Source organism: Colias philodice, chromosome 12 (assembly GCF_061535455.1).
Source record: "Colias philodice isolate Cphi_HAF_F1 chromosome 12, ilColPhil1 Martin Lab GWU primary, whole genome shotgun sequence".
Taxonomy (NCBI): Eukaryota; Metazoa; Arthropoda; class Insecta; order Lepidoptera; family Pieridae; genus Colias; species Colias philodice.
The window spans coordinates 905,369-930,726 of NC_143097.1; the positions used below are offsets into that span (position 1 = coordinate 905,369).

Here is a 25,358-nt window from a genome sequence, read left to right on the forward strand (position 1 = left end):
AGTTATAACATGATTGAAATGAGCACTAAAATTACTACATCGTTGAAGATCACTTGGCGACGTGTGAAAAAAATTGTACCTATGTATAATTTATAATTTTGAATGTACAAAATGTTAATTGTTAACGGCTATTGCAAATAAAACAACTAACTTTTTTACTTTTTTTAAGATTGACTTTATTTTTTCACTTTACAAATGTACATTTCGTAATAAATTTATCTAACAGCCTAAATTTTCTTTCATAATAATTATTTCCTATCAAACCTTTAATCTTTAATTATAATTAACAATTTTCCCCTCCAGGTATTCCCCGGGTAGTAACAGCGGTGCAAGCCATGGAGGCGGTGGACGCCGAGCCGGGCCGCGGTAAGTAGTAAGTGGACTTCATTGCACTCCCATACATCACCCTTGGAGTGAACGAGAGTCGAGATTCCAGAACTTTCTAGAACGTTCTAGAATGTTCCAGAATATTCTAGAACGCTTCCATAATGTTCTACAAAATTTAGGCATGTATATGTAGATTGTAGATGTAATGTAAAATACATGTTGGTTATTAAATTAATTTATGAAATATATTTAAGCAGCGAAAATACATTAAAGTGTAATAATTAAATGTTGATTGATTGCCTTTAAATTATAGTTCATCAATCATCAATCGTTTGAAATAATAGTGTACCTGAATTGTTTTTTGATTCACGTAGAGTTCAATATTAAACGTTTATTTGCACCTAAAAAGTAGATAATTTTCAATAAAAAATTTTCCTTAGTTTTACGTCATGGTAATTACAGATTTGAATTATAATAAATTCTTTCTACTGATACTTTATTTTAATTTATATCTTTAAATTCAAATTTCTTGACTCTCATTCACTCTAATAATGTTATGTCTGCAAACGAATTGTAAAAATTGAACTCATTCTAATTTAAGTTTAGCGTTTGAAGACATGACAAAAGCACTCTGTTACGAAAAATAATTTTCTTGAGAACTGAAAAAAATGGCAATTATTATGAAAACTTTATAAAGTCAAAGCTAGTACCAATATTATTATATCGCGTCTTCTTTTTTCCATAAAGAACGTAATTAAAAAAAAATGTCAATTACAAAAAAAAAATTGTCAGGCTTTTTTAGGATAATCTTCCGTTATAAAAATCGTTACGTACATCGAGTACGTAAATTTTAAATTAATTCAATGCATGTCTTGATAGATTATGATCTCCTAAAACTTGTCCCATTAAACGCGGCTATATCAATCATATTAACATAATATGAGTTACAAAATATTGATTGATACGTCCGGAATAATATCTTCACGGCAATTAGTTATAAATCTGCTTTATTGCATTATTTATAACTTTCACAATAAAATGAATTGCACCTGACAAACGAGGGTTCGATTGGCTCGACTGTGGAGCAAAAGGAGAGTAATGATTAACTGTATATATGTTGAGTGATTATGTTGGGAACAATATAATCAATTCATTATATTATGTGCCAAAGTATCTTGATCAGCCAGTCACGTCATTATTTAAGGCGCTTTCTAAAGATAATTGAATTTGCAAAGACATAATTTTGCGAATTTTACACATATTTGGATATCATCTTGTCACTAAATAGTTTGTCAAAGCACTTGTGTAGGTAAATAGAGAATTAAAGCCTTAGAAGGCGCTTTTAAAATAATAACTACTAATAAAGTCTCATCCCTATAAAATATCATTTTCTATGTAGAGCTTTCTATTACGGAGAAACAGTGAGTTAGTTTCAAAGAAATCGCGTTTTGGTCTACTCTCAATCCCTTATTTCATACTGATACGCCATTTTTTAAATTAGTTAACCACCAACAGAAAATATAATTATAATTTTAATTTCATATTCCTAACAGAGTGCTCATTGACTGAATCCAGTCTCACAGTAAATTTATTTGCAATTGATGTACCTAAATCCTGCATTAAACCCCGTGCCGACGTTTTCTTTCAGGCTTATTTTTTATTCATCGTCATACCATATTCATACCTTTTTGTTTTCCTTATATTTGTGTCAAGTGCTATGAGACGAGGTAAAGACTTTCTGTATGTTGCATGCGAATATTTTTTTAAACTGTTTTTATTAGAAATGTTTAGTGATAAAATGTATAGTCATTTTTATATGAGGTAGTGTATTAGATCATTTTAGTATATGTGCTATTTTATAGGTAATTAAATTAGTTTGATTTTTAATGAAAAGTTTTAATTTGAAAGTTGTTTACTTAAGAAAAATGTATTTGGAATAATATGAAATTGTGGCATTATTATGAGTTTCATTGTAACGCAAAATATATCATATTCATCGCTATGTGATTTTCTCATACAACTCTTATTACCTATAAGCCAATAAACAATAATGGCTGAACTAATTTTATGTTCTTCATTTGTGTGATTTGTCTCAGACGTCGTCAAAACAACCATAAAATTCAGGAAAAGTATTTATGATACTATTATGGGCCAATACGAATTTCGCCATGTAGCTAGTTTTAATGACAATAAAGAAAGAAAAAGCATTTATTTAATGACAAGAATGCTACATCAAACATAAAACATTGCATGTGTAGATTGTTCCACCAATAATCATTGTGTTGATGGTATATAGTTGCAATAAAATGTGTGGAACATACCAAACGTTTGGAATGTGTGGAACATACCATACTTTTGGAATGTGTGGAACATATTATACGTTTGGAATGTGTGGCACATGTCATACTGACTTGCTATGTGTTGGACAGCGGAGCAGTGCGGCCGGTGTCGCGCCGGCGCGAGAACGCTAAGTCTCAACAAGTTTTGCAGCCGAGATTACGGTAAGTTTGCAGTCTTGAGAGAGTATTTAACGGGTGAGATTTTATTTATAGATTCATTTCTGTTTCAAATAAAATTTCATAACGTACAGCATCTTTAGGAATCATATTGAAAGGATAGTGTTGTCGTTAAAGTAAAATTATTGTTAATTTTTCAAATGGTTTAATCGTGGAAAAGTGTAATTTAAAACCTTTTTTATATTTATAATATCATCTCTCGTCAAATATTTGTAACATTTGACTTCTATGGATCTTAAAAACTGGGTTCAAATAAAAGAGACTTTAGGGAGTAAAGAAACAGTATTTATTAATAAAATAGTTCAATAACTTTCATAAATAAAATCGTATTACCAACCTGACATTCTACAACATTTAATCTCAATAAGAATTGTAGAATGTTCCAGAATCAAAAGTTCTGGAACATTCCAATCTCAACCTAATCTGGAACATTCCACACATTGCAGTCATAATGGGTCGGGTGGTCGCGCGCGAGGCGGCGGGCGGCGACGGCTGGGTGCGGCTGGCGCTGAGCGTGCAGGCGGTGTACAAGCGCGCGCCGCGGAGCCGCCTGCGAAGAGGCCAGGCCGCCCTCTACGTACGCGCCATCGATCTCGCGTGCAAGTGCCCCAAGATCAAGATTAATAAGTACGTATATTGGAATGATCTGTATTACTGTAGAGTCACTTGGTTGTCACAGTCAAATTCACCTGTAATGTAATTTTTTTCTTTATTTTAACATCGTTTCATTTTCCATCAATTAAGTAGAGACTTTATATTACAAGAAGCAGAGAAGAGAAACATGACAAAGAGATGAGATAAAATAAAGATTTTCTAGATTGTTTTATTTCGCGAATATTTGTACATCATTTAAAAAAATACCTACCCCTTAAACTAGTCGAAAGCCATGACATTCACAAGTTTTCATCATAAACTTACAAAATGTGAATCTGATTCGTCTTTTCACAGGTCCTACCTAATCCTAGGAGTGGAAAAAGAGGGCGCGTCTTCAGGTTTCCCGGGCTTAACGGTTGGAGAGAGGACATTGCTTCTGGAATGGCGGGACGACTGGCACCGGCGCATTCGGCGCCTCCAGAGGCGCGCTGTCAACTGTCATTAGCCGACGCCATCTTGGATTTAAAAAAGTTGCCGCAACGCAGAGGTCTCGCGATATACAACCTATAAAATCGAATGTTGAATGGTTCCGTCTATGTTCCGTGCAAATGTTTAACTGCCATTACGCTGTCTAATGAGAAATAGTTCACCTAGTCGTTTGTAAGGTTTAATAATAGATCGATATAAATGTCTAGTTGTCTTTCGCTTAATATCAATTTAACTCGATTTTTTAGGTGTGACAATATTGTCCATATCTTGTCTTAATTTATACCAAAAAGTTATTCTTTTCCCTTCCTAGGATTTCGTTATCACTATCCAATTGTCTACATAGTTATGTTTAACTTATAGCTGTTAATTTTAACTATGTTCATGATTGTAAAACAAGTGAGTTTTAAGATTATTTATTGATTAAATAATATAGATTCTAGGGCTAAAGTTTCGTTCCAATTCATGCATTTTGTATAATTGTTATCTTATATTGAAATGCGTATGTTAATATTGTTTTAGGTACTGACAACTTAGGCGCTTGACGTTAAATTTATGGCGCGTTTTTTGACATTTTGAATGTATAATATAGAGTATAAGTTTTGAAAATAATTCATATCCACAGATAGTCATAATGTTTTAACGTACCTCATTTATTAAGTACATTATATTTAAGATTAGACTAATTTACGTATTAGGTATTCTATTGCCGACTTCCTTTAATTTATTTAATTTGAACCGTATCTTTCTTGCCAAAGTAACTTAATGCTCTGAGTACTTATTTTTCTTTCTTATAAAATTTCTTAACACGATTATTTTACGCCTCAAAATGTATTGTACAGTATTATTAGCTTTACTAAAATAGAATTATAAAGACTTACCTTTTGAAAACATTTTATTAGGAAATAACAATATTATGACGAGACGACATAAAAGAGATTATTATACCATTACATCGGTAAAAATCTCGTTTTCAATTGACGTGTTATTTTTTTTTTATTCCCCCACAGACTCTTGATTTGCCATAGACTATAATAGAAGTACACTCGAGTAATCATGTACAATTGAGCCGTCAAAGATCTAGGTACAGTTACATTACAGGCACAATGCAACAAATCATCTTGACGGTTGAACAATTTACAATTATCTATTGTTGGTGAATCGCTGTGGTCGAATACACATAGGCCTGTGAGTATTCAAAGCGAAGATTTTGCAAGCGATATGTAATCAAAAATGTAGTTAATTTTTTGTACCTTTTCATTTTTCGTGTGATTGCGCTACAAGTATGTGCCAAATTTACTTAATTTTTTCAATGTTTTTCATATAAAATTATTCATTAAATCAGTGTGCCCGTGATCACGCTTGATGTAAAGAGCGTTTTAAATTCGGGGTACAGATTTAAATTCTTCATTATGTATATATTTTTCTAAATGTCAAATAAAGAAGAAAACCATTTTCTCTGATCAGTAACAATAAACTGATGTTAAAGTTTGTCGTCTTGTTTATCACTTATCTATTCTGCAACTTTTTCCAAACTCTATCTTATAACTCTTCCTGGAACACAATCTTAAGCAGTAAGTACACATCGTGGCTAGCAGAAACAATAAATAAAATTATGCGTACAATCTGGCGCATAAATCACACAAAATTATTCATTGTATGCTTTTCCCGTCATAATATACGGCTTCTCGGACATATAACCAAGCAGGGAAAATTTTATGTGTTTTTATAAGTGGCCATTATTATTATTTACTCTTTGCTTTATCTATGGTTAACATAAAAAAATAATTTGTTTTCAAAGGGTATTTAATATTTATATATCTAGATATCGTATTTAAATGACTTAGAATCGCTTGAACGTAATATGGATTGTAAAAAGTGTATTTAGTTTGTAGAACGATTTAATAATCCATTTCTAGTACCTAATGCATATCTTTAGATTTCTTACGTCAAATTAATTTTACGCGCCAATCATTTTTTTTTTTACATTTTAGGCTCTGCCTTTACTATATTTTTTTTTGTGAACCAGATTGTTTTATTTATCAGTTTTTTTTCAATTGTAGTATTTATGCTTACGTCTCCGTTACAAAAAAAATATTTTTGTAGTAATTTTGGCGCGTAAAATGAAGTTATATGATTGAATAGAATCGTGATGTTTTTAATAGATGGGTGTAATATGTGAATATGTAATGTAATTCTTTTTATATCATTACAATAGACTTATTAGTACTTAACAGGCAAAAATAAACTGGAAATTATATAGGTGACTGTATGGATATAATATAAATTCGAAAAGTACAATATTTACACGCACAAAATCGCAAAATTCTCAAATATCTGATAATTATGGCCTAATTGATTTAATTCTTGAAAAAAATTGATTAACATTTTTTCTAACGCTTAATTCGTAAAAATTTGTAGGTTATAATTTATGTAAGAATGTCAATTGAATTTAAGGTAATTTCGGCGGGAATTTTAAGACAGATCATACACAATTCGCAGTTTATAAATAATTCGTATTACAGATAAAAATCATATCAAAAATACAAGTTTAGAGTTTAAGAAAATGGCTTCAATAAAAAAGAATTGCTTTTATTTCGTGATTATTCTAAATTATGTTTTTAAAATACATATTATGGTCTGTCTTTAAAACGTATTACGCCGTGTAATAGCAATGAACTTGTGTTTTATTATACCCTCCTCCTGTGATGTAATAAATGTTATTGGTTATATTTATTTAAAATAAAGTACATTAATATACTTATTTTGCATTTTCATTTCATTTACCCTATTACTGATATTTATTTATTAAGTTTTCGATAGTCTGATATTAGTTGTAAAATTCTCACCCCATATTTAATTTTATAATAATTGATACCTATATTTAAAAAAGTGCTCATATTTTTCATTCGTGGTTTTTACTTTTATTATCAAGGCATTTTTCATCAAAATCGATTTTGAAGTTTCTCCCTTTGAAACAATAATAATTAAGACCAATTGGAGCGGAGCAACGGGTAAAACCACAGCTAGTTAGACATACAAACGTACACACAGACTTATTCATATTAACATGAATAAACATCAAAGCAAGGGAAATAAATCAAAAAGGCCGGATATAAATAATGCTGCAAACACTTAATAATGTCCGAAAAACGATAGCGGATACTACTGATTTCCCCCGGGTCTCCGCCCTTAATAATTCAGCTCACATCCACACTTATTGTGAGCAAAAATACATGTATAGGAAACAATAATTAAATTATGTTTATTGGAATGTAACGAATTTTTTTATGAATATTCAAATGTAGGAAATAATTTTACAATGATGTTATAATTTATGTGTAGTTTATACCTACTCAAAAAAATTAAGAGTCAAATGCTCAACATTGATTTTCTTAATAATTAAAAAAACATGTAATTGTACCATTAAAGCAAGATTTATTAAGTTATATATAAGCTTTTGATAACTCTCAATTTGCAAATAAATAACGTGGTGGCCCATTTTCTTTCGAGTGGGATATAGGGGCGCATGGAATTGTAAATCTATACTGATATTATAAAGCTGAAGAGTTTGTTTGAACGCGCTAATTTCAGGAACTACTGGTCTGGTTTGAAAAATTCTTTCGGTGCCCATTTATCGAGGAAGGCTATAGGCTATAATATATCATCACGCTAAGACCAACAGGAGCGGAGCAATTCGGATGAAACCGCGGAGCACAGCTAGTCCATCATAAACGCAGGCAAGATAGCGATACAGCTAGTTCCATATAGACATTTCTTGATAACTCAACAGATATTTTCACAGGTTCCATAATAAAATAAATATAGGTATTTTAATGGACCGCTGGATAGATCGATCTACTACAGTTCAATGTTCCCTTCGCGATTGTATTGCGATTTAATAAGGCTATGTATGAACTGACGACTTAAATATAATGCTAAAATAAGCTAAAGAAAAATAACAGTGGGATTTGTTATTCATTGTATGCTATTATGTTAACCTCAAGTCACTGATGATAATACCTATAGCCTTGTTATTTTATTCAAATAGATATCTAATAATTCAATTAAAAGCAATATTATGTCAGTAATAACGTTGAAATTGGTTTAGATTTAAAATCTATAATATGAGAACGCAATTCATTATCTTCAATTGATGTATAGATACTGAAGCATCCAAACACTGTAAATGCTTGATGTATACAAATTTTAGCTATAGGTACTCAATATTCTCGCAATATAGAGTCTTCAAACAAATCCTGAAATTATGAAACAAAGTACATTACTTATACACAATACAGTTATACAGTTACAGTTGTACTTATACAGTTTCTATTACACAGTAGTCTAGTCTTTAGTATTGTCACATACCTACAAGTGTCCCTACAGGTCTACAAACAGTACGACTCTACGCTTTTAATCAGCGCGACTTTTAAATCGCATACGACGTAAAATCGCTCGACGTAATCCGCCTTAGATAAACTTGAACTCAAATATAAATCCGGTAACAATAGCCCGTAATAACTTACCTCTGTTGAAATATAATACACATTTTAATAAGTCCATTGTTACATAAATGTTGTGTATACACGGCAGGTGGTTAATAACACGACAATCTTTAGTCAATTAATAGAGAAAAGTGTTTAAAAATGTTTTTTACAATGTTATTTATTTATATATTCTAAGTGTAACATTGGGAAGTACATACATAGGATATTTTATTGTGCCGTGTTGTAGGTAATATCTGTGCCACAGAATATATAAAAGAACTAAGTACCTGTACAACATTAAGTACGTAGTCATAATAATTGTAGAATAAATTAATATAATAGAAGTGTCTTGTGGTGACTCAAAGCAATATATCTACCAAACATATATATTGAACTTTCTGTCTGTTTCCATCTTAATCTGGCAAAGCGACCATCATCTTCCACAACGCCTTCACTGATTCCAGCATTTTTCATGTAGGTAGTCGTAAGGTATGTACCTAAAAATATCAGCTTAAATCTTGTACACTGTTCTAGCTGAACGCCACCTATTCATAGCTCATTGTCATTCATCAAATTTCTAGAAAAATAATCAAATGGTTTTTAATATAAATAAATATATTTTTTCAAATACCACCAGCCTCTCTTCGACACTTAAAAGTACTAACTACAAAGTAATCCGTTTTTAGCCAACTTCCCTTATAAGTTATACCGTAGCTTATATGAGCCTTATTATGTAGATCACATTCTTTATATTAACAAGTAATACTGTATTTAAACACGCGTTTAAATGCCTTGATGTATATTTAAGAGATTTATTACAGTATCATGAAACAAACCAATATATCCTTGATTGCAATCTATAATATTATTGCAACTAAAAATACACATATCGGAAAACGTAAGTGTTCAATTTCACAATTAAACTGAGTTGTTTTCAAAACATTAGGAACTATTTCACGCTTCCTTCAAAGGTCGATAACGCGATATCGCATAAAAACACGCCATTGTGTTTTATACATTTCATTGCGAAAAACTTTCAAGCACAAAGTTCACTTACAAGTTACAACTATTTTGTTATTGCCCAAGCTTTAATGCTGCTTCACTTTTCTGTTAGCTTCTCAAACATGGTTAACGGTTCGAGAAGAGTCTGTATGCTATTGTAGGCTGTATTTTCGACATAACTTTTAAACACAACTAGGTCTTCGTGTGCTGTAAATCGTTCGTAGAGCTATTGTTATGACGAAACCTTAATGTAATGTTTATTTATCTATCTAAACTAATATTATAAAGGAAATATTTTTAAGCTATTGCATAGCTTCTATCGCGGGCCTTGAGCGCGGGGACCGAATCCAGAATTTCCGTAACGAAAAAACCTCACGCTCCCCACTCCGACCGACGGGCACGGAGGTGTGGCTTGAAGGCATAGCATGCAATAACTTTACCGCGGCAGTCCCCGAGTGCCACACGTCTTTTTTTTATTTTTTGTTTGTATTGATTAAGCTCCAAAAGTACTGGACCGATTTTAAGGGCGCGTATAAAGTCAAATCACCAATCAACTTTTAGTTGATACGTGTAGTATTCAAGACCAAATATAAAAAATAAAATATATGTAAAACTTGATGATATTTTCGATTATATTGTCAGATCAAAAACATAAAATATTGAAATTGACTCGATAGAAAAAATTCACGAAGTTACCTCTAAATTTCACACTTTTACGTTTTTTACTGGACATGGTAATACTTATTATGATTTTTTTTTCATAAACAATTATATTAAAACATTTGCAAGATATTTGTCAGAGCATTTTGTGTAATTACTTTTAGTTTTGGTTTAGAGCTATTACGCACTGTCGACCAGTCGCCGGCGACTCAGTCTCTCGGCGACCAAAACAGAGAAACTAGGGGCAGGAAACCAAGCCGAGCGACAGTATTATAAGTACATTCGTGCAGAATCCGGTGCCTACAAGAGTCGCTACGACAGTTGCTTGCAGTGCGAACGCTCCCATTTGAAGCCGTGCTTCTATTGGTCGCCGGCGACCGCCAGTCGCCTGTGCGTCGCCACAACGCGGCGAGTCGCCGAGTCGCCTGGACGACTGACGACCAAGTGCGCAAGCCCCTATTTAAACTATAGTAAGTCACAGTCGCCGGCGACTGAGTCGCCAGCGACTGGTCGACAGTGCGTAATAGCTCTTAATCACGATAAAACTCTTTTGGCGCTTACTATATTTTTAATTACGCAAGAAATCATCTTCCATCGCACGTTCCGGGAGCTAAAAACATAATTCTATTTCATACATCAGACGCTATCGCTCCGTTGAGACGAGTAGACCACGCTAAAATTGCTGCGCCGTGTTTTATAATTACGCCGAATATTGATTTGTTGAAAATGGTAAACAACAAAGAAACGAGAACTAAAGAAGATTCAAATTGAAAAGATAACTAAATGTCGAAGGTAATAATGTATATAATGTATAATATAATAGTATTGTTATAATATTAATAAATAATAATTATAATATAAAAAGATAAGTCTTGATTTACCTATTTGAGAAAGTTTAGTTTCTGTAAAATAATTTCCGCGGGCTGAGTATTGACGCGATAGCAGCAGCAACTATAGATAAGTAAATAAAATTCATAGTGGTAGCATCGTGATAGTATGTACTAGTGGTAGGTACCTAATTCTTACAGTCGCGGTGCAATCAATCAAGTCAAGAAAGATTTATATTATTATTATTACTATAGGCAGATCCTATGTTCGCTCCAGTAAATAATAATATAAATAATATGTAAACCGGTTGTGAATAGTACATATATATTATATTTACAATCTGTATTAGATAATCATACATAACATCTATACATAGGTATAACAAATTCGTACGAAAGTCAAAACTGTACTTACATTGAATAGGTATTTTTTTATAATAAGTATACATATGTATATGTATATATATAATATATTCATAATCTGTATTACATAGTAATATGTAGTACATATCTATACATAAATATAGTTTTTAGAATTTTTGTATGTCTGTCTGTATGTATGTCTGGGCTCTAATTTTGGTGCAGATATAGCTTGAGACCTGAGAAAGGTCATAGGATGAGTTTTATCCCGTAAATAAAAAAAACTGTCTGTGTTTGTCTGTTTGTTTGTACACGCTAATCTCCGGAACTACTGGACGGATTTGAATGAAAGTTATTTTGTTGTGTAGGTACTATTATATTATCCGGGAAATATAAAATAATAATTTATTTTGAAAACTGAAACACCTGATGCAGAACCGCAACAGACCACCTAAACTATAGATTCATTTGAGAAAGTTTATCCAGGCGAGTTTGGATATTATTATTTGTGTAAATTCTGTAAATTCGTTTCCGCGAATTGAGTATTCATGCGACGATATTTATAGATACCTACATTCATAGTGGGTACCTACAATTTACAAAGACACTTTTTATACTTAGTTATGTAGGTACCTAATTCCTACGGTCGCCTTGCAAATGCAATCAATCAAATTGACCCTGTTTGAAAGTAATTTACTAATTTCACAGAACAATTTTAAATTTGGAAAATGTGGACCCTCACTCTCAACCTGTGTCTACTGACTATTGCCACGCAGAAAAAAATACTCCAGAAAGGTACCTGCTAAAGTTACCAGCTCTCGATAAAATAATACGTAAATTTCGAAGAACTTTGTAATATTTTATAAAGGATAATTTTTATTTTTATTTTTAGAATAATTGCTGAGTCGAAAAATGTCGTACAATCTAATAGTCCATTGAATAAAAAGTTCTAGAGTGCGTGAGATGTTTCTTCGGAAACATGTCAAGAGTCCCTAGGTAATAAACATACTAAAACCCTGGGCCACTAGGAGGAGCCCCGGAGTGGGGGGAGGGGGAAAATGGGTCCATTTTTTCATTTTTCGCTTAAATCTCAAAAACGGTACATGTTAGAGAAAAACTTTCAAGGAAAAGTTGAAAGGCCATAAAATTATCTACAAGTTGTACCTGAATCATTTTTTCCTATATCCTACCGTTTCTGAGTTATACGCAGTAAAACATGATTTTGGCTCAAACAATTTCCACATCAATCGATCAAAAAATATTTCTTTCTTCCAAAAAACTCAAAAGTGTAACTTGTGACCGGTACTGATAGATTGCTCTTAATTAGGTCTATAATTGGTAAAATAAACACATTCCTCCATGGAAGCCTTTAGGAGGAATCGATTGTCAAAATATTATATTAGGGCAGTTTGAGTTACTGAACTTGATCTTTTTATTTTTTTCTTCCAAAAAACTCATAAGTGCAACTTGTGACCGGTACAGATAGATTGCTCATAATTGGGTCTATCATTGATAAAAATACCAGATTCCACCATGGAGGCCTTTAGGAGGTATTGAATTTTATTAGGGTAGTTACGATACATGAACTTTTTAACTAACTACCCTAATAAAATTCAATTCCCGTAAACGCCTCCATGGTGGAATCTGGTATTTTTATCAATGATAGACCTAATTATGAGCAATCTATCTGTACCGGTCACAAGTTGCACTTTTGAGCTTTTTGGAAGAAAAAAAATAAAAAGTTCATGTATCGTAACTACCCTGATAAAATTCAATTCCCCGTAAACGCCTCCGTGGTGGAATCTGGTATTTTTAGCAATGATAGACCTAATTATGAGCAATCTATCTGTACCGGTCACAAGTTGCACTTTTGAGTTTTTTGGAAGAAAAAAATAAAAAGATCAAGTTCAGTAACTCAAACTGCCCTAATATAATATTTTGACAATCGATTCCTCCTAAAGGCTTCCATGGAGGAATGTGTTTATTTTACCAATTATAGACCTAATTAAGAGCAATCTATCAGTACTGGTCACAAGTTGCACATTTGAGTTTTTTGGAAGAAAGAAATATTTTTTGATCGATTGATGTTGAAATTGTTTGAGCCAAAATCATGTTTTACTGCGTATAACTCAGAAACGGTAGGATATAGGAAAAAATAATTCAGGTACAACTTGTAGATAATTTTATGGCCTTTCAATTTTTCCTTGAAAGTTTTTCTCTAACATGTACCGTTTTTGAGATTTAAGCGAAAAATGAAAAAATGGACCCATTTCCGCCCTCCCCCCACTCCGGGGCTCCTCCCAGTGGCCCGGGGTTTTAGTATGTTTATTACCTAGGTACTCTTGACATGTTTCCGAAGAAACATCTTACGTTACTAACTCACGCACTCTAGACCCCCCTTGGAGGGACTCATTCAATGGACTATAACCAAATTAATCAAAATAAAGTTCTGGAGGAATGTGTGTCGTCGACTGCGTATGTTTATTTAAAAATAGTAGGTATCTATACTCGCTATTTCGACAGACTTTTTTACGGATTCGTGCTCTATACTGTTTCCCTAATATTGTTTTTTTTTTATATATTACATACAGACAGTTTTTTTATTGTTTTATAATATGTATAGATTATCATTAATAATTATAAACAAATAATAATAAAAAGACATATTACATAATTTGTGATGATTTCAACTTCACTGTTTTATACAATTATTTTAGACAACATACCTACTAACTACCGAAAATACGCGTTGAACGAGCGAAGAATATTGTGTATAATTTAGCGTGCGATGAACTTTACGTACGTTGGATGAGCCGGGTGTATGAGGGTATTGTGAGGGCGCGCGGCATGGCGCGTAATGGGCGAGGCTTAATCGTAGAATTATCTGGCTTTATACGCCCTCTTAATGATTTTTGCTACATAATTATGCTATGCTACATAATTGTGTCAGCTTTTGTTTTTATCCTGGGTCAGCCCGGACGGACCCGGGACGAGCGGCTAGTAGGTAATAATTGATTTATATTGCTTCAAATGCATCTAGCAGTTTCTTATATGTTAGAGTTAGAAATAAAATTACAAATATTAAAATGTAAATAATATCAATGATTATTCAATCAATTCTGATTGCATTCCGATTGTCTTCATTACAATTGAGTAGTTGCAATTGAAACTATTGATGAATTCATACTTAACCGCCTGGCCTTCGATAGTCGGCATGTTGTTACACATTGTTGTACAGGATGGGAGGGCTAAAGAGAAAAACAAATGTATCTGTACTAATATTATAAAGCTGAAGAGTTTGTTTGTTTGTTTGAACGCGCTAATCTCAGGAACTACTGGTCCGATTTGAAAAATTCTTTCGGTGTTAGATAGCACATTTATCGAGGAAGGCAGGCTATATATCATCATTCATCACGCTAAGACAGGAGCGGAATCACCATGCGGGTGAAACCGCAGCTCGCATTTAGTTTATAATATAAGGATTTGTTGGCTTCCTACTAAATATAATATAAATATTACACCTAGGCACCTACTAATATTTCTTACTAATTTAGTTAATAGTAGACACTAAGAGATATGTTTTTGCAATAATAAATTATACATATATACATTTATTTGCTTCTTCTTATGGCGGCTCTACATTCGTGCTGTGAATTAAACAATAAATAAAACACTTACCTACCTGAAGTTATTCTCAGTAACTTAAACTAAAAATAGCTTGAATAATCCGAAATATAAATGTACTAAAATAATACGTTCGATTTAGTTTTGTTTTTATTAAAAAAAAAAAGAATTAGAAATAAGCTATAAAATTAGCGAGAATTGATAAGTTCCTCACTCTTATAGCAAATTGTTTATCATTGCAATACGCCCTGCAATTGTAGTATTACTATCATAAGAACAATAGGAAACAGCGAATCGATCACAATAATCCTGTAAACTGGCAACAATGGAGTAATTTAAATTCGCACGAGGACATTAATCACGGCGGCTCGAAGAAATGGCGCGAACGAGCGAACTAGATAATACGTCATTAGTGCTGACTTCGATTGTTTTCCCCCCAAATGTTTTCTTATGCTAGGGTTGTAACAACACTTAAAGTAAATACTGCCTTAAATGGCATGTTAAGGTTTACTGTATTGAGCTTTTTATGAAAAACCTTAATTAAAAAAATCACAAGTTGTACTTTATATTTTATTTAAGAACGAAACCAATTACAAAAATTTTGAGTATATTTACGTAAAAATGTCATAGAATCTTCTAATATTATAAAGCTGAAGACTTTGTTAGTTTGAACGCGCTAATCTCAAGAACTACTGGTCCGAGTTGAAAAATTCTTTCGTACGACTGTATATCATCACGCTAAGACCAACAGAAGCGGAGCCACGCAGGTGAAACCATGTTTGAATGGAAACTTATAGTTGAATCCTTTCTATCGCCTTAAATATGTATAAGCTCCTAATTTATTTAGGTATTCTTAGAAAAACGAATTTTATTGACTTATAGAAATTTTCCCGACATAGAAATTTTCCTTACTTGGCTTATAGAAATTTTATGACATGGAAATTTTCCTTACTTATAGATAATTTCCCAACAGAGAAATTTTCCTGGCTTATGGAAATTTTACTGACTTATAGAAATTTTCCTTATGGAAATTTTCTTCTCATAGACATTTTCTTGGCTCATAGAAATTTTCTTGTCTTATAGAGATTTTCTTGGCTTATAGAAATTTTCCTAACTTATGGAAATTTTCCTGACTTATCGTAATTTTTCTGTCAATCGAAATTTTCCTGTCTTATCGAAATTTTCCTGACTTATAACCCACCTATTCCGGATTCCCACCCACATCCCGTACACTGTGCTCCCAGTCCAGTTTACCAAAATAAGCTTACCTCTCTGCTCTACTCTTTATAATGTAACTTTTCATGTTATAAATATATCTGTATGAGCCTTGAAAATAAAGAATTAAGGAACGGTAAAATTAATGATAACAATTAAAGTATAGAAAAATTACACAGTGAAAGGATGAGAAACATTAAACTGTAACACACGTGTCGATTATTATTGATTCCTATAACCATTCATCAGTTTCTTTTATTTTCTGAAGTTGAACTGCTTTTAAATGTTGGTAATATTTCGCTGTTCATTTTTGCGTTTGTTGTCAAATATTAACGGATGTTAAAACGCTCTTTTAGCTGACTCTAGATCAGATCATATTATGTTTAAAAAAAATATATAGGAAGAATTTTGGTAAATCTTTTAGATACCTAATAAACTGAAAATTTTCATGATTTTTCTTTACTTATAGAGACTAGACTAGAAATTATATTAGATTATTCTATATTAAATCACATTGGCAAAGATAAATTAAACAAAAAGAATAAATACCAAGAGAAAAATGAGATAATGGATTTTAACCCACAACTCTACATTATTAACATTCTGACATTACACAAACAATATCATTCTTTTTTTGCTGAAAAGGTCACTTCTACAAACGTCGAAAACCAACCGTCCTTTTTTTTAAGTGACGTTTCAGAACCGTCGAAAAACATTCATCCCGTTCGTTTTTGCCAACCCTGTGTTAATCCCACAGGAACTAGCACTTGTAGTGATTTATCGGCGGCAAACGAATCCCGGATTACCCGGCATTACCCGGACTTGCCCGGACTCGCCCGGGATTGCGTTAATCGGTCTATTGGCGAATTGCATCTGCTTTCACACTTAATACCTACCTGAGCAAGGTTTAGATGATTCTGTTAAGAGTAGAGTAAATTGTGTACAGACTCTTAATGAAATCTTATCTTATGTTACTTCTTTCCTTAGATCATTAAGCTGCTTTCTGTACCAGTAGTAAATAATAATGTAGGTAAGTATACTCTGTTTATAATGATGAGAAAGAAATGCTTCCAAAAGAATTCTACTTTTTGAACTCCAGTGCGTTGCAAAATGGCTATCGTTAAACATTGTATTTGAAAAGCTCAAGACGGTTGGTCAATTTTATTACTTTATATATGCAACATAGAAAACACATGTAAGATTTTAATTTTTATCAAACAATAAATAACTAGTCAAAGTCGCTTTTACCGAATTATTTACTCATGAACTTTTGCCAAGCTTTTATGTATGTTATATTGTGTAGAACCACAGACTAATAATAATATACTACGTATACAAGTAGAACGTTGGAATACGATTTTAAATATTTCAGTAGCAATCCTCGGTTAATACACAGGACAAAGGAAACAAACAAATAATAAAACAAAAGTAATAAGTGTTAATAAAACAGATACTCCCCTCAAAATAGACTAGTTTTTCTTGAAGCACAGTTATTAAGGTTGGATATTTCCCCAGAGGACAATACAAGACAGATGTTGTGTGCAGTGTGATTAATAGCAGTAATATCGTTTTTAATTAGCTTTGTTCTAGATGATTCTGATAACTTGTGGAACGAATTATTTACTATTTTATTGTGTGTTCTATCATCTATGTACCTGTTGCCCGTTGTACCGTCTGTAAATCCTTATGTTATGTTTAACAACTCGCTACGGAAGTACATACCGCCTTTGTGCGATATTTTATACCGAGAGAGGAGTGCATTTTCACGATGTTTGTTGCAAGAAAAAAATCACAGATGCGTAAAACGATTATACATAAACAGAAGAAAAACCAATATGTGTTTATATTTATATCATAAAATATTTTTCAAATAATTTATAGAATTTTATTACCATACAGTATTATTACTTCAGTTATTTAATTTTAGGTACCTTCTTAATATTTAACGTTAAAGGTTAGATGAATTATAACCACATGAGTGGTTGCACCAACCGCATTGTCAAAACAATAATTAAGCGCGTCACACACGGTGAAGATACTATCATATTTTATCTTAAGATACTGTTATATTTTATATCACAGTATCTTAACGCATCCGGTATCAGCGTTCGGACCATCATTTTTCTTTTTGTCATTGCGTACTAAGACCCCTGTAGAACCAACATCCTGTTACAAATGACGCGAAATTTTGTGGGTCATTTGTAACAGGATGGCGGTTCTACAGGAGTCTTAGTACGCAATGACAAAAAGAAAAATGATGGTCCGAACGCTGATACCGGATGCGTTAAGATACTGTAATATAAAATATAACAGTATCTTAAGATAAAATATTATAGTATCTTCACCGTGTGTGACGCGCTTTAAAGAGGTCCATACTCCATCATTGTCAATCACTTAGTAAAAATCTAATTAATATCACTTCCTTTGATATAATATTGCATCTAACTAAATGAATAATTGCCTACAATTATACGGGTAATTAGGTATTATTTATTGCGCATAGTTAAACTAGCAAACGCATTCTCTTGGCAAGATATTAATGAACCGTGGCACAAAATTGTTAGAACTTAGAACGACAGATTAGTCTCTGATAGATAAATCTTAGGTATGTCTTTATCTTTCTAAGTACAAAGATTTGTCGTACTATTTGATATCAATATTATAGAAAATCAAAAAAGTATATATAGAAAATCATTAATTAATATTGTCTTATATTGACAATTTCAACTTGGCTATTTCAATTATGTATTAGTAACTTTAAAATAAATACATACCATTCTTTAGAATAAATCCCGAAAAATTATGCTTATAAATAGTAAACACCTTACAGTCAAATTATAGCAATGTTCTTATACTGTTGATAATGTTCACAATCTATCTAGGCGTTTTAAATTTGAATGTTTTAAAATGAATTGAACAGACGCTTGTTTTCGTATTCTTCATGCTTTTGAAAATATAAAATAATATACGGATAGATGTTCACTCGAATAAAAAATGTCGACCATTAAATCTACATTTGCGGTAACAACATTAACTCTTACCATTTATAAAAAAGAAATGTCAAAAGAAATAAACTGGATTCTGCCATAATCATCGGAGCGTTCAAACGAATGTTGCCAAAATAACAAGGTACACATTTTCTTTCCCTACGCCAACCTTTAGGGCGCAATGGGTGTTGTACGGATACACATTTTGAACTATTCCGCTCCTTTTTTGAAGCGGCGAAAAACAGAGGAGGTTCTCAAGTCTACGCGTATATTTTTTATGACTATAATAACTTTTTACAGAGTAGTCCGATTCACAAATGTATTGTAGATACTTAGCTGTGGTAGAAACTTTTTATAGTGACATATTCCACGCTTGATAGAAAAAAAATCGATAGTTGTGTCCGCATACGTTACGCATATTATGACGAATAATAATTATAACAAAGACTAAAATAAAACAGTATCTAGTTTAAACTTTAAAATTTAAATAATATTCATCCTATGAATAACAACAAAATTCTCCATACCGTGCACGAAAGGAAAATATTACCTCTGAAAAACGCGGCGAAATCGCACCAAATTTTCCCCCGTGTACTCTCCAAGCCCTCCTAAAATGACAGGTCTCAGACCGTCGGCAATCACCGCAAGATTTTATCAAATAAATATTGCGGAACGACCGTCTGTTTACTTAAATTCTACGTCTAAGGAGATTGAATATACCATAGTTATTTGATTACTCGCCATCTCTTGTTAAGGCATGACTTATTTTACGTAATTTAGGAAAAAGGTGGAAAATCTAAGTAAATTTCTCTGTGCATTCGTACTTTTTACAAATAAATTATTTAAAATATACGAACTTTTGAAACATCAATGCAAGATATTTTTATTTAATGCAGATAAAAAAAAGAAATGTCTGTCAACTCTACCTGTGTGTTATATAGTTTCTTGCGATTAGAAAACAAACGATTGAACTATTTTATTATAATTAACTTATTAGATACTTACCTACTTCTTTAAGTTTTAGACAATAAGTATGATTTAAGCAAACAATGTCGCGGGATTCACTAAAACCATATTTTTTTATCATTTAATGTTTTCCTGTGCCACATTTCCGCAACATCTAATAAAAAATCCAATTATATTCCTGTTTACTGAATAAATAAAATTATGAATACACAAATATAACAAAAGAATACAATTACGTACATTAACCAATGTGAAATTTTAACCAATATTATGTGTGATTGTGAAACATAACTAATATTGAGACCACAATGCCTTTGTAGTTTGTACATGTGTTTAATTCTCAGAACAAAGAATCCTATGGAACTGCCGTAATTGTTCAATTTGACGCGGAAATAATAATGATATACCCATCTCTTTCTCACAACAGTGGTTTTACCTTAGAAAAAGCATCTACACTCTTTTTATTAGCGCCCTCTTCATTGGCATCGATATCCTTTGCTGCCACGGACGCCATCTTAGTATACGGTTTTGTTTACATGTGAGAAGATGTCATTGTGAAATTTTTATGATTTTCCAGTGTTTTTCGACCATAATCGAGTGTAATAAGTATAATTGAAAATAATAATAGGTACCATGAAGTGTTCTATAGTAGGTTGTGGCTTATGCCAAAGCAAAAACAGACCAATCTAACCTTTCAACGGTAAGTGGCTAACATTTTGTTAAATTGTTGCTCATATTAAAGTGTATTTATTATCAAGTGTATAGAAATCTTTTAATCATTTTACATTTAATCATCTTAGTTATTATGAGCTGTAGAAACCCGCAATATTCTCCTTATTTCATTTGCATCGAAAACATAAACATGAGTGCTAGTGTCGAACATCATCGCATAAACACCTTATCGATAAATTATTAATTTGTTTATTAATTACGTGCGAAGTTATATATTGTTGTATATTTTCTCGTTTTAGTTTACCAAGTAACGAATCCCGGCGAAAGGCATGGTTGGAAAAGATTGGCATAGAAAATATCCGGCCAGGAACTAAAAACATTAATGTGTGCTCATTGCACTTTGAAGAGAGCGCATTTAATAAGACTTTAAACATTGTTTGATTGAGAGATGATGCTATCCCAACAGTATTTGCAAAGGTAAATAATTCATCAATCTTTTTATTAAACAACAACTTTGATTGTGTATGCACAAAAAGACCTCAAAACTACTGGTCCAATTTTTTTAATTCTTTCGTTGTTGGAAAGCTACACTTTCCATAAGTATATAATACACTATGTTTGTTCAATAAATTATTTTAATAAAAAAAATACTAAAAGTTTTACAATTTACCAAACATTGAGTCCATGTTTCTGTAGCAATCTATTTATTATTACTTGGGACCATATCTAATGTAACATTTTTATCTCTTTCAGGCAGACCATCCATCTCAATTTGCTTTAATTGACATATCAAATACTACTGATTAACCATCATGCTCAGGTTATCCACATCCACAAGATGCCAAGGATCTTGAATTGGTAAGAGCAGTTCTTGAATAAAACCTATATGAAATAATTCTTGTTTAAAAAAAAGGGAACTTCAATACGTAACTTTTTCATAGTCTTAGTCATACATGCTGAGATTCATGTGTATAATTATGAGAACTGTTATCAATAATTAAAATTTATTTAATGTTTTAGGCTTCAGCACTCGAATAATTAAAAAAATAGGAGAAAAAGTGGAGAAACAGAAAAAGAAAATTAAATGTTTAAATGAAGTGGTCCGTCAACAAATTTCCACACTGTATATGGCCAAGCTCATTTGCAGCATCTGTGACTACTGTCGCATGTACCTAAACATATATAGTAACCACTATAACTTAAATAAATTATTTTATGAAAAAATTGTGTTTGTTATTTAACTATACTTGCCCTTGACATCTGCTTGAGTCACTCACATGTATTTTAGCCAGCGGCTCTGCTCTTTTTTATTTTCGGACATGCGAACGAAGTCGCGGGTAAAGAATGCTCTTATGATCGAATGGGTTGCTTGGAAGAAAATGCTTGGAGCAATAAAGCCGCCTTTTGACTAAATATGTCCTATTAAGTAAAATTTGTATTTTCTGTTTGTGTGCAATAAAGCTTATAAATAAATAAATAAAGTACCCTATGGATGGCTCCATGGTCAAATAAAACCCGATGTTAAATTTCATCAAAATTGGCTTGTCCGTTTTAGCGTGAAAACGGAATATACATACATACACACTTTCGCATTTATAATATTATAAAACCTATCTTATGTGTTAATTCAAGTTACCCTCAATATGTGTGCTAAATTTCATTGTGATCGGTTCAGTAGTATTAACGTGAAAGAGTAACAAACTTACACATCCATCTTCACAAACTTTCTTTTATAATATTAGTAGGAAGTATGATAGGATAGGATTAGTGAGGATACATAGGTATATAAAAAAACCCTGTCAATCGCGAAAAAAATCGGCTGTTTCATATAAAACTGCAGAACGAAAATATCAAAATGTATTGATTACACACTACAGCTATCCCTAGTAGGTAGGTACAATTGCAAAATGGTTAATCCGAATCACGAATTACCGAGTAACGATTGCCCGATAGAAGTAGTTATCTTTTTTTATTTTGTTGAAAGAAGTACCTCTTACTAGGTAAGCACCTACTGCATACTTATCATTCAAAAAGACAAAATTCTTATTACCTGAATTACCCATTCTTAACTCTATCATCAATCGATACAATATTATCGACTAGACGAACAAGTGAACGTCCCTAGCCCGCCATGTTTGTACCCCGATTTGTTTACTTAGGTATGCAGGAAAAGTACATGCATATGGCAGTTCCATATGATCGTTGTTCAGAGGTTTAATTAAGGTCCTCGTTTAACGTCTTTACATGGGCTTAGTAACAGCCGGTAATTTTAGGATATTTCATAGACCGTATATTGTTTTGTTAGAAAGTTATTAATTCCTATTATTTTATTCCTACTATATGAAATACTAGTCGTTAATCCCGGCTCCGCTTGGTTTGAGCTGGGATGAAAGCCTCATAAAGAACCTGTGTTAATCAGACTTTTTTATTGTTTGTATTTATGCTATATTCCGATACGTACTTGGTATCAGAGTACCTACGAAGTATGCAATCTTTACTTAATATTATTATAGAGGTAAAGCTTGTAGAGTTTGTTTGAACGTGTCAATCTCAGGAACTACTGGACCGATTTGAAAAATTATTTCTGTGTTACATAGCCCATGAATCGAGGAAGGCTATAGGCATATATCATCCTTCACATAAAGTTAGCAATAATGACAAACAAATAAACTAATTCGTAATCATAATGTAATCCATCTTCGAATCACGGTACCAGGAGCGCAGCATTAATAAGCAGTTGACGTGTCTCACTTGCACCTGCCGCCTGATTGATTCGCGCTAATGTACGCTATTTGCTAAACAGAGGTGTAATTAATTAAGGGTTATGTTTAATGATTTTTGATACAGCTCATTAAATACCCTGTATAATTTTATATTTCAAGTAGCATGCATATTTCAAGGGCTGTTATTTTCCTGTTCATTTAATTTAAAAGCATTTGTAATTTATAGGATCAAAGCTCAGCTAATTTAGTTGATTACATCGATTTCTGTAATAATTTTACACACATAATACGTTGGATTCTCTACATTTTCTAAAACAGTAATTTTCAATCGTGCATCTATTATAATCTATACATGAGCATGGCTATTTCCACCATAAATAGTTTTTCAGGAATATAAGAAAAATGGGTCAACATATCAAGCCATTAGTCACGAATCATCTTATCCCTTTTTTCAGGACTTTCAAATAAAATGCAATTTTTATAGCCCGGAAACAATGCAAAAATGTGCCCTAATTACTCATTTACGACATACCCTCTTATATACTAACGACTCTTTAAAACAAGTACTCTACAAGCCTCATTGTAACTCGTCTTTTCAAACGAAACTTAACCGGTTAAAGTTGACCTCGCTCTTTTCACCCTCCCCATATTAAAATTCGATTTATCTAAGATTATAATACACTATCGCAGGCCCAGCTATGCTGGTCGCATTGTATGACACTTGAATTGCCCTGCATGCACGTTTATGAAACGCCATGAAAATCTCGAGTATTTTCCGATAATACATTGTCAATTTTTATTACATAGTTTGCTAGCAGAAGTTCCATAAAAGCTTTATACGCTTTCCTGAAAAATATTTACTGCGTATTATAGAGTTTTGTGCTTTTTATTCATCACATTTTTATTTTAAACGTAGTAAAATTGAAAATAAAATGACGTTCTTAATTTAACTGTAGGTAATCAGACCTCGTAGAGCTTTTGAGTGACAACTGGCAATTTCCCAAAGGAAATTATAGCCATTACAAGGCGTATTTCATCACAGATACTCGACTTTTATCCGCGTTTCACCTGTGAATAACCATCAAACTTATTGAGATTGACAATCTATCATAACCTCATGACATATTGCCTCATATTCCCGCCATTTTGAAGTTCCAAATTCGATTTTCCGCTCGTTTCCTCACAGAAGGCACTGGAAACGTAGTATTCAGCCAAGTGATCCTACAGAATTCGCTCTACTATTATCCGAATCAGTGAGTCGGAATTTGGAATCTTATGTAAAGCGATTTGGGTGGATGGGCTGTATGCATTGAAGCCGGTGCGTATTCGCGGCACGCGTTCCAATCTCGCGGTCGTCGATTTAAATGTAACAATAAAAGTTTAATCAAAATGGCGGATTGGCGGCAACACCGCAGCCGGGATGTCATCAATATTTATCGGTTTCGCGAAATCATTTGATTTTTTTCATACATTTGCAGATGTCAGTATATTTTTAAACATTTCTTCAAGTTGCTATACGATTTTACATGGCAGCCCGCCAAGAGAAGAAGGCTTGAGGTCTGGCGATCTTCCAAGAAAAGTGGGCCACTTGAGTCTGTATTGACTTGTTAATAGCCTTATCTTGAAATTCATGCTGCTTAGCTATTTGTAAACGGGGACATTACTAGAGCTATCGCACAAAAATGGCTGGCTTATTTCCGTATTTCGGCTAGCGAGATTATTTCTGCACAAATGTGGACAAGATTACCTTTAGTTAGTGAAGTTCGAATGTAATTTTTACTTTGCGCGATTTAGGTAGCTTTTATTTATATATTTCGATTTGATTACCTGTATGATAATTTGATTATATGAACATTATACATTCAAACTACTAAGATGGACTAAAAATATAAGCAAACTTAGTTTTTGC

General features: G+C 32.5%; 1 protein-coding gene and 2 long non-coding RNA genes across 5 annotated transcripts in view; all 3 read left to right on the forward strand.

Annotated features, from left to right (window-relative positions):
• Positions 1-6,687, forward strand: part of LOC149483738 (netrin-1-like) — a 131,276-nt gene extending 124,589 nt beyond the window's left edge. The window contains exons 4-7 of one of the 2 annotated variants that reach the window (XM_089701947.1): positions 304-373; positions 2,757-2,828; positions 3,290-3,470; positions 3,792-3,931. In XM_089701947.1, coding sequence (XP_089558073.1) covers positions 304-373; positions 2,757-2,828; positions 3,290-3,467 — 320 coding nt within the window. In that variant the 3' untranslated portion in view covers positions 3,468-3,470; positions 3,792-3,931. Of the gene's footprint in view, positions 1-303; positions 374-2,756; positions 2,829-3,289; positions 3,471-3,791 lie in introns of both variants that reach the window. The other variant, XM_089701946.1, reaches the window with a different exon arrangement.
• Positions 6,688-10,629: 3,942 nt separating this feature from the next.
• LOC149483740 (uncharacterized) lies at positions 10,630-11,321 on the forward strand. The gene is made up of 3 exons (XR_016316439.1): positions 10,630-10,979; positions 11,038-11,055; positions 11,087-11,321. It is a non-coding gene; the product is annotated as an uncharacterized LOC149483740 (long non-coding RNA).
• A 9,059-nt stretch (positions 11,322-20,380) lies between these two features.
• LOC149483741 (uncharacterized) lies at positions 20,381-22,428 on the forward strand. 2 transcript variants are annotated; one of them, XR_016316349.1, is made up of 4 exons: positions 20,381-20,754; positions 21,026-21,203; positions 21,480-21,584; positions 21,747-22,428. It is a non-coding gene; the product is annotated as an uncharacterized LOC149483741 (long non-coding RNA). The 2 variants fall into 2 exon arrangements; XR_016316348.1 differs by lacking the exon at positions 20,381-20,754 and having other exon boundaries at positions 20,784-21,203.
• The last annotated feature ends 2,930 nt before the right edge of the window (positions 22,429-25,358 follow it).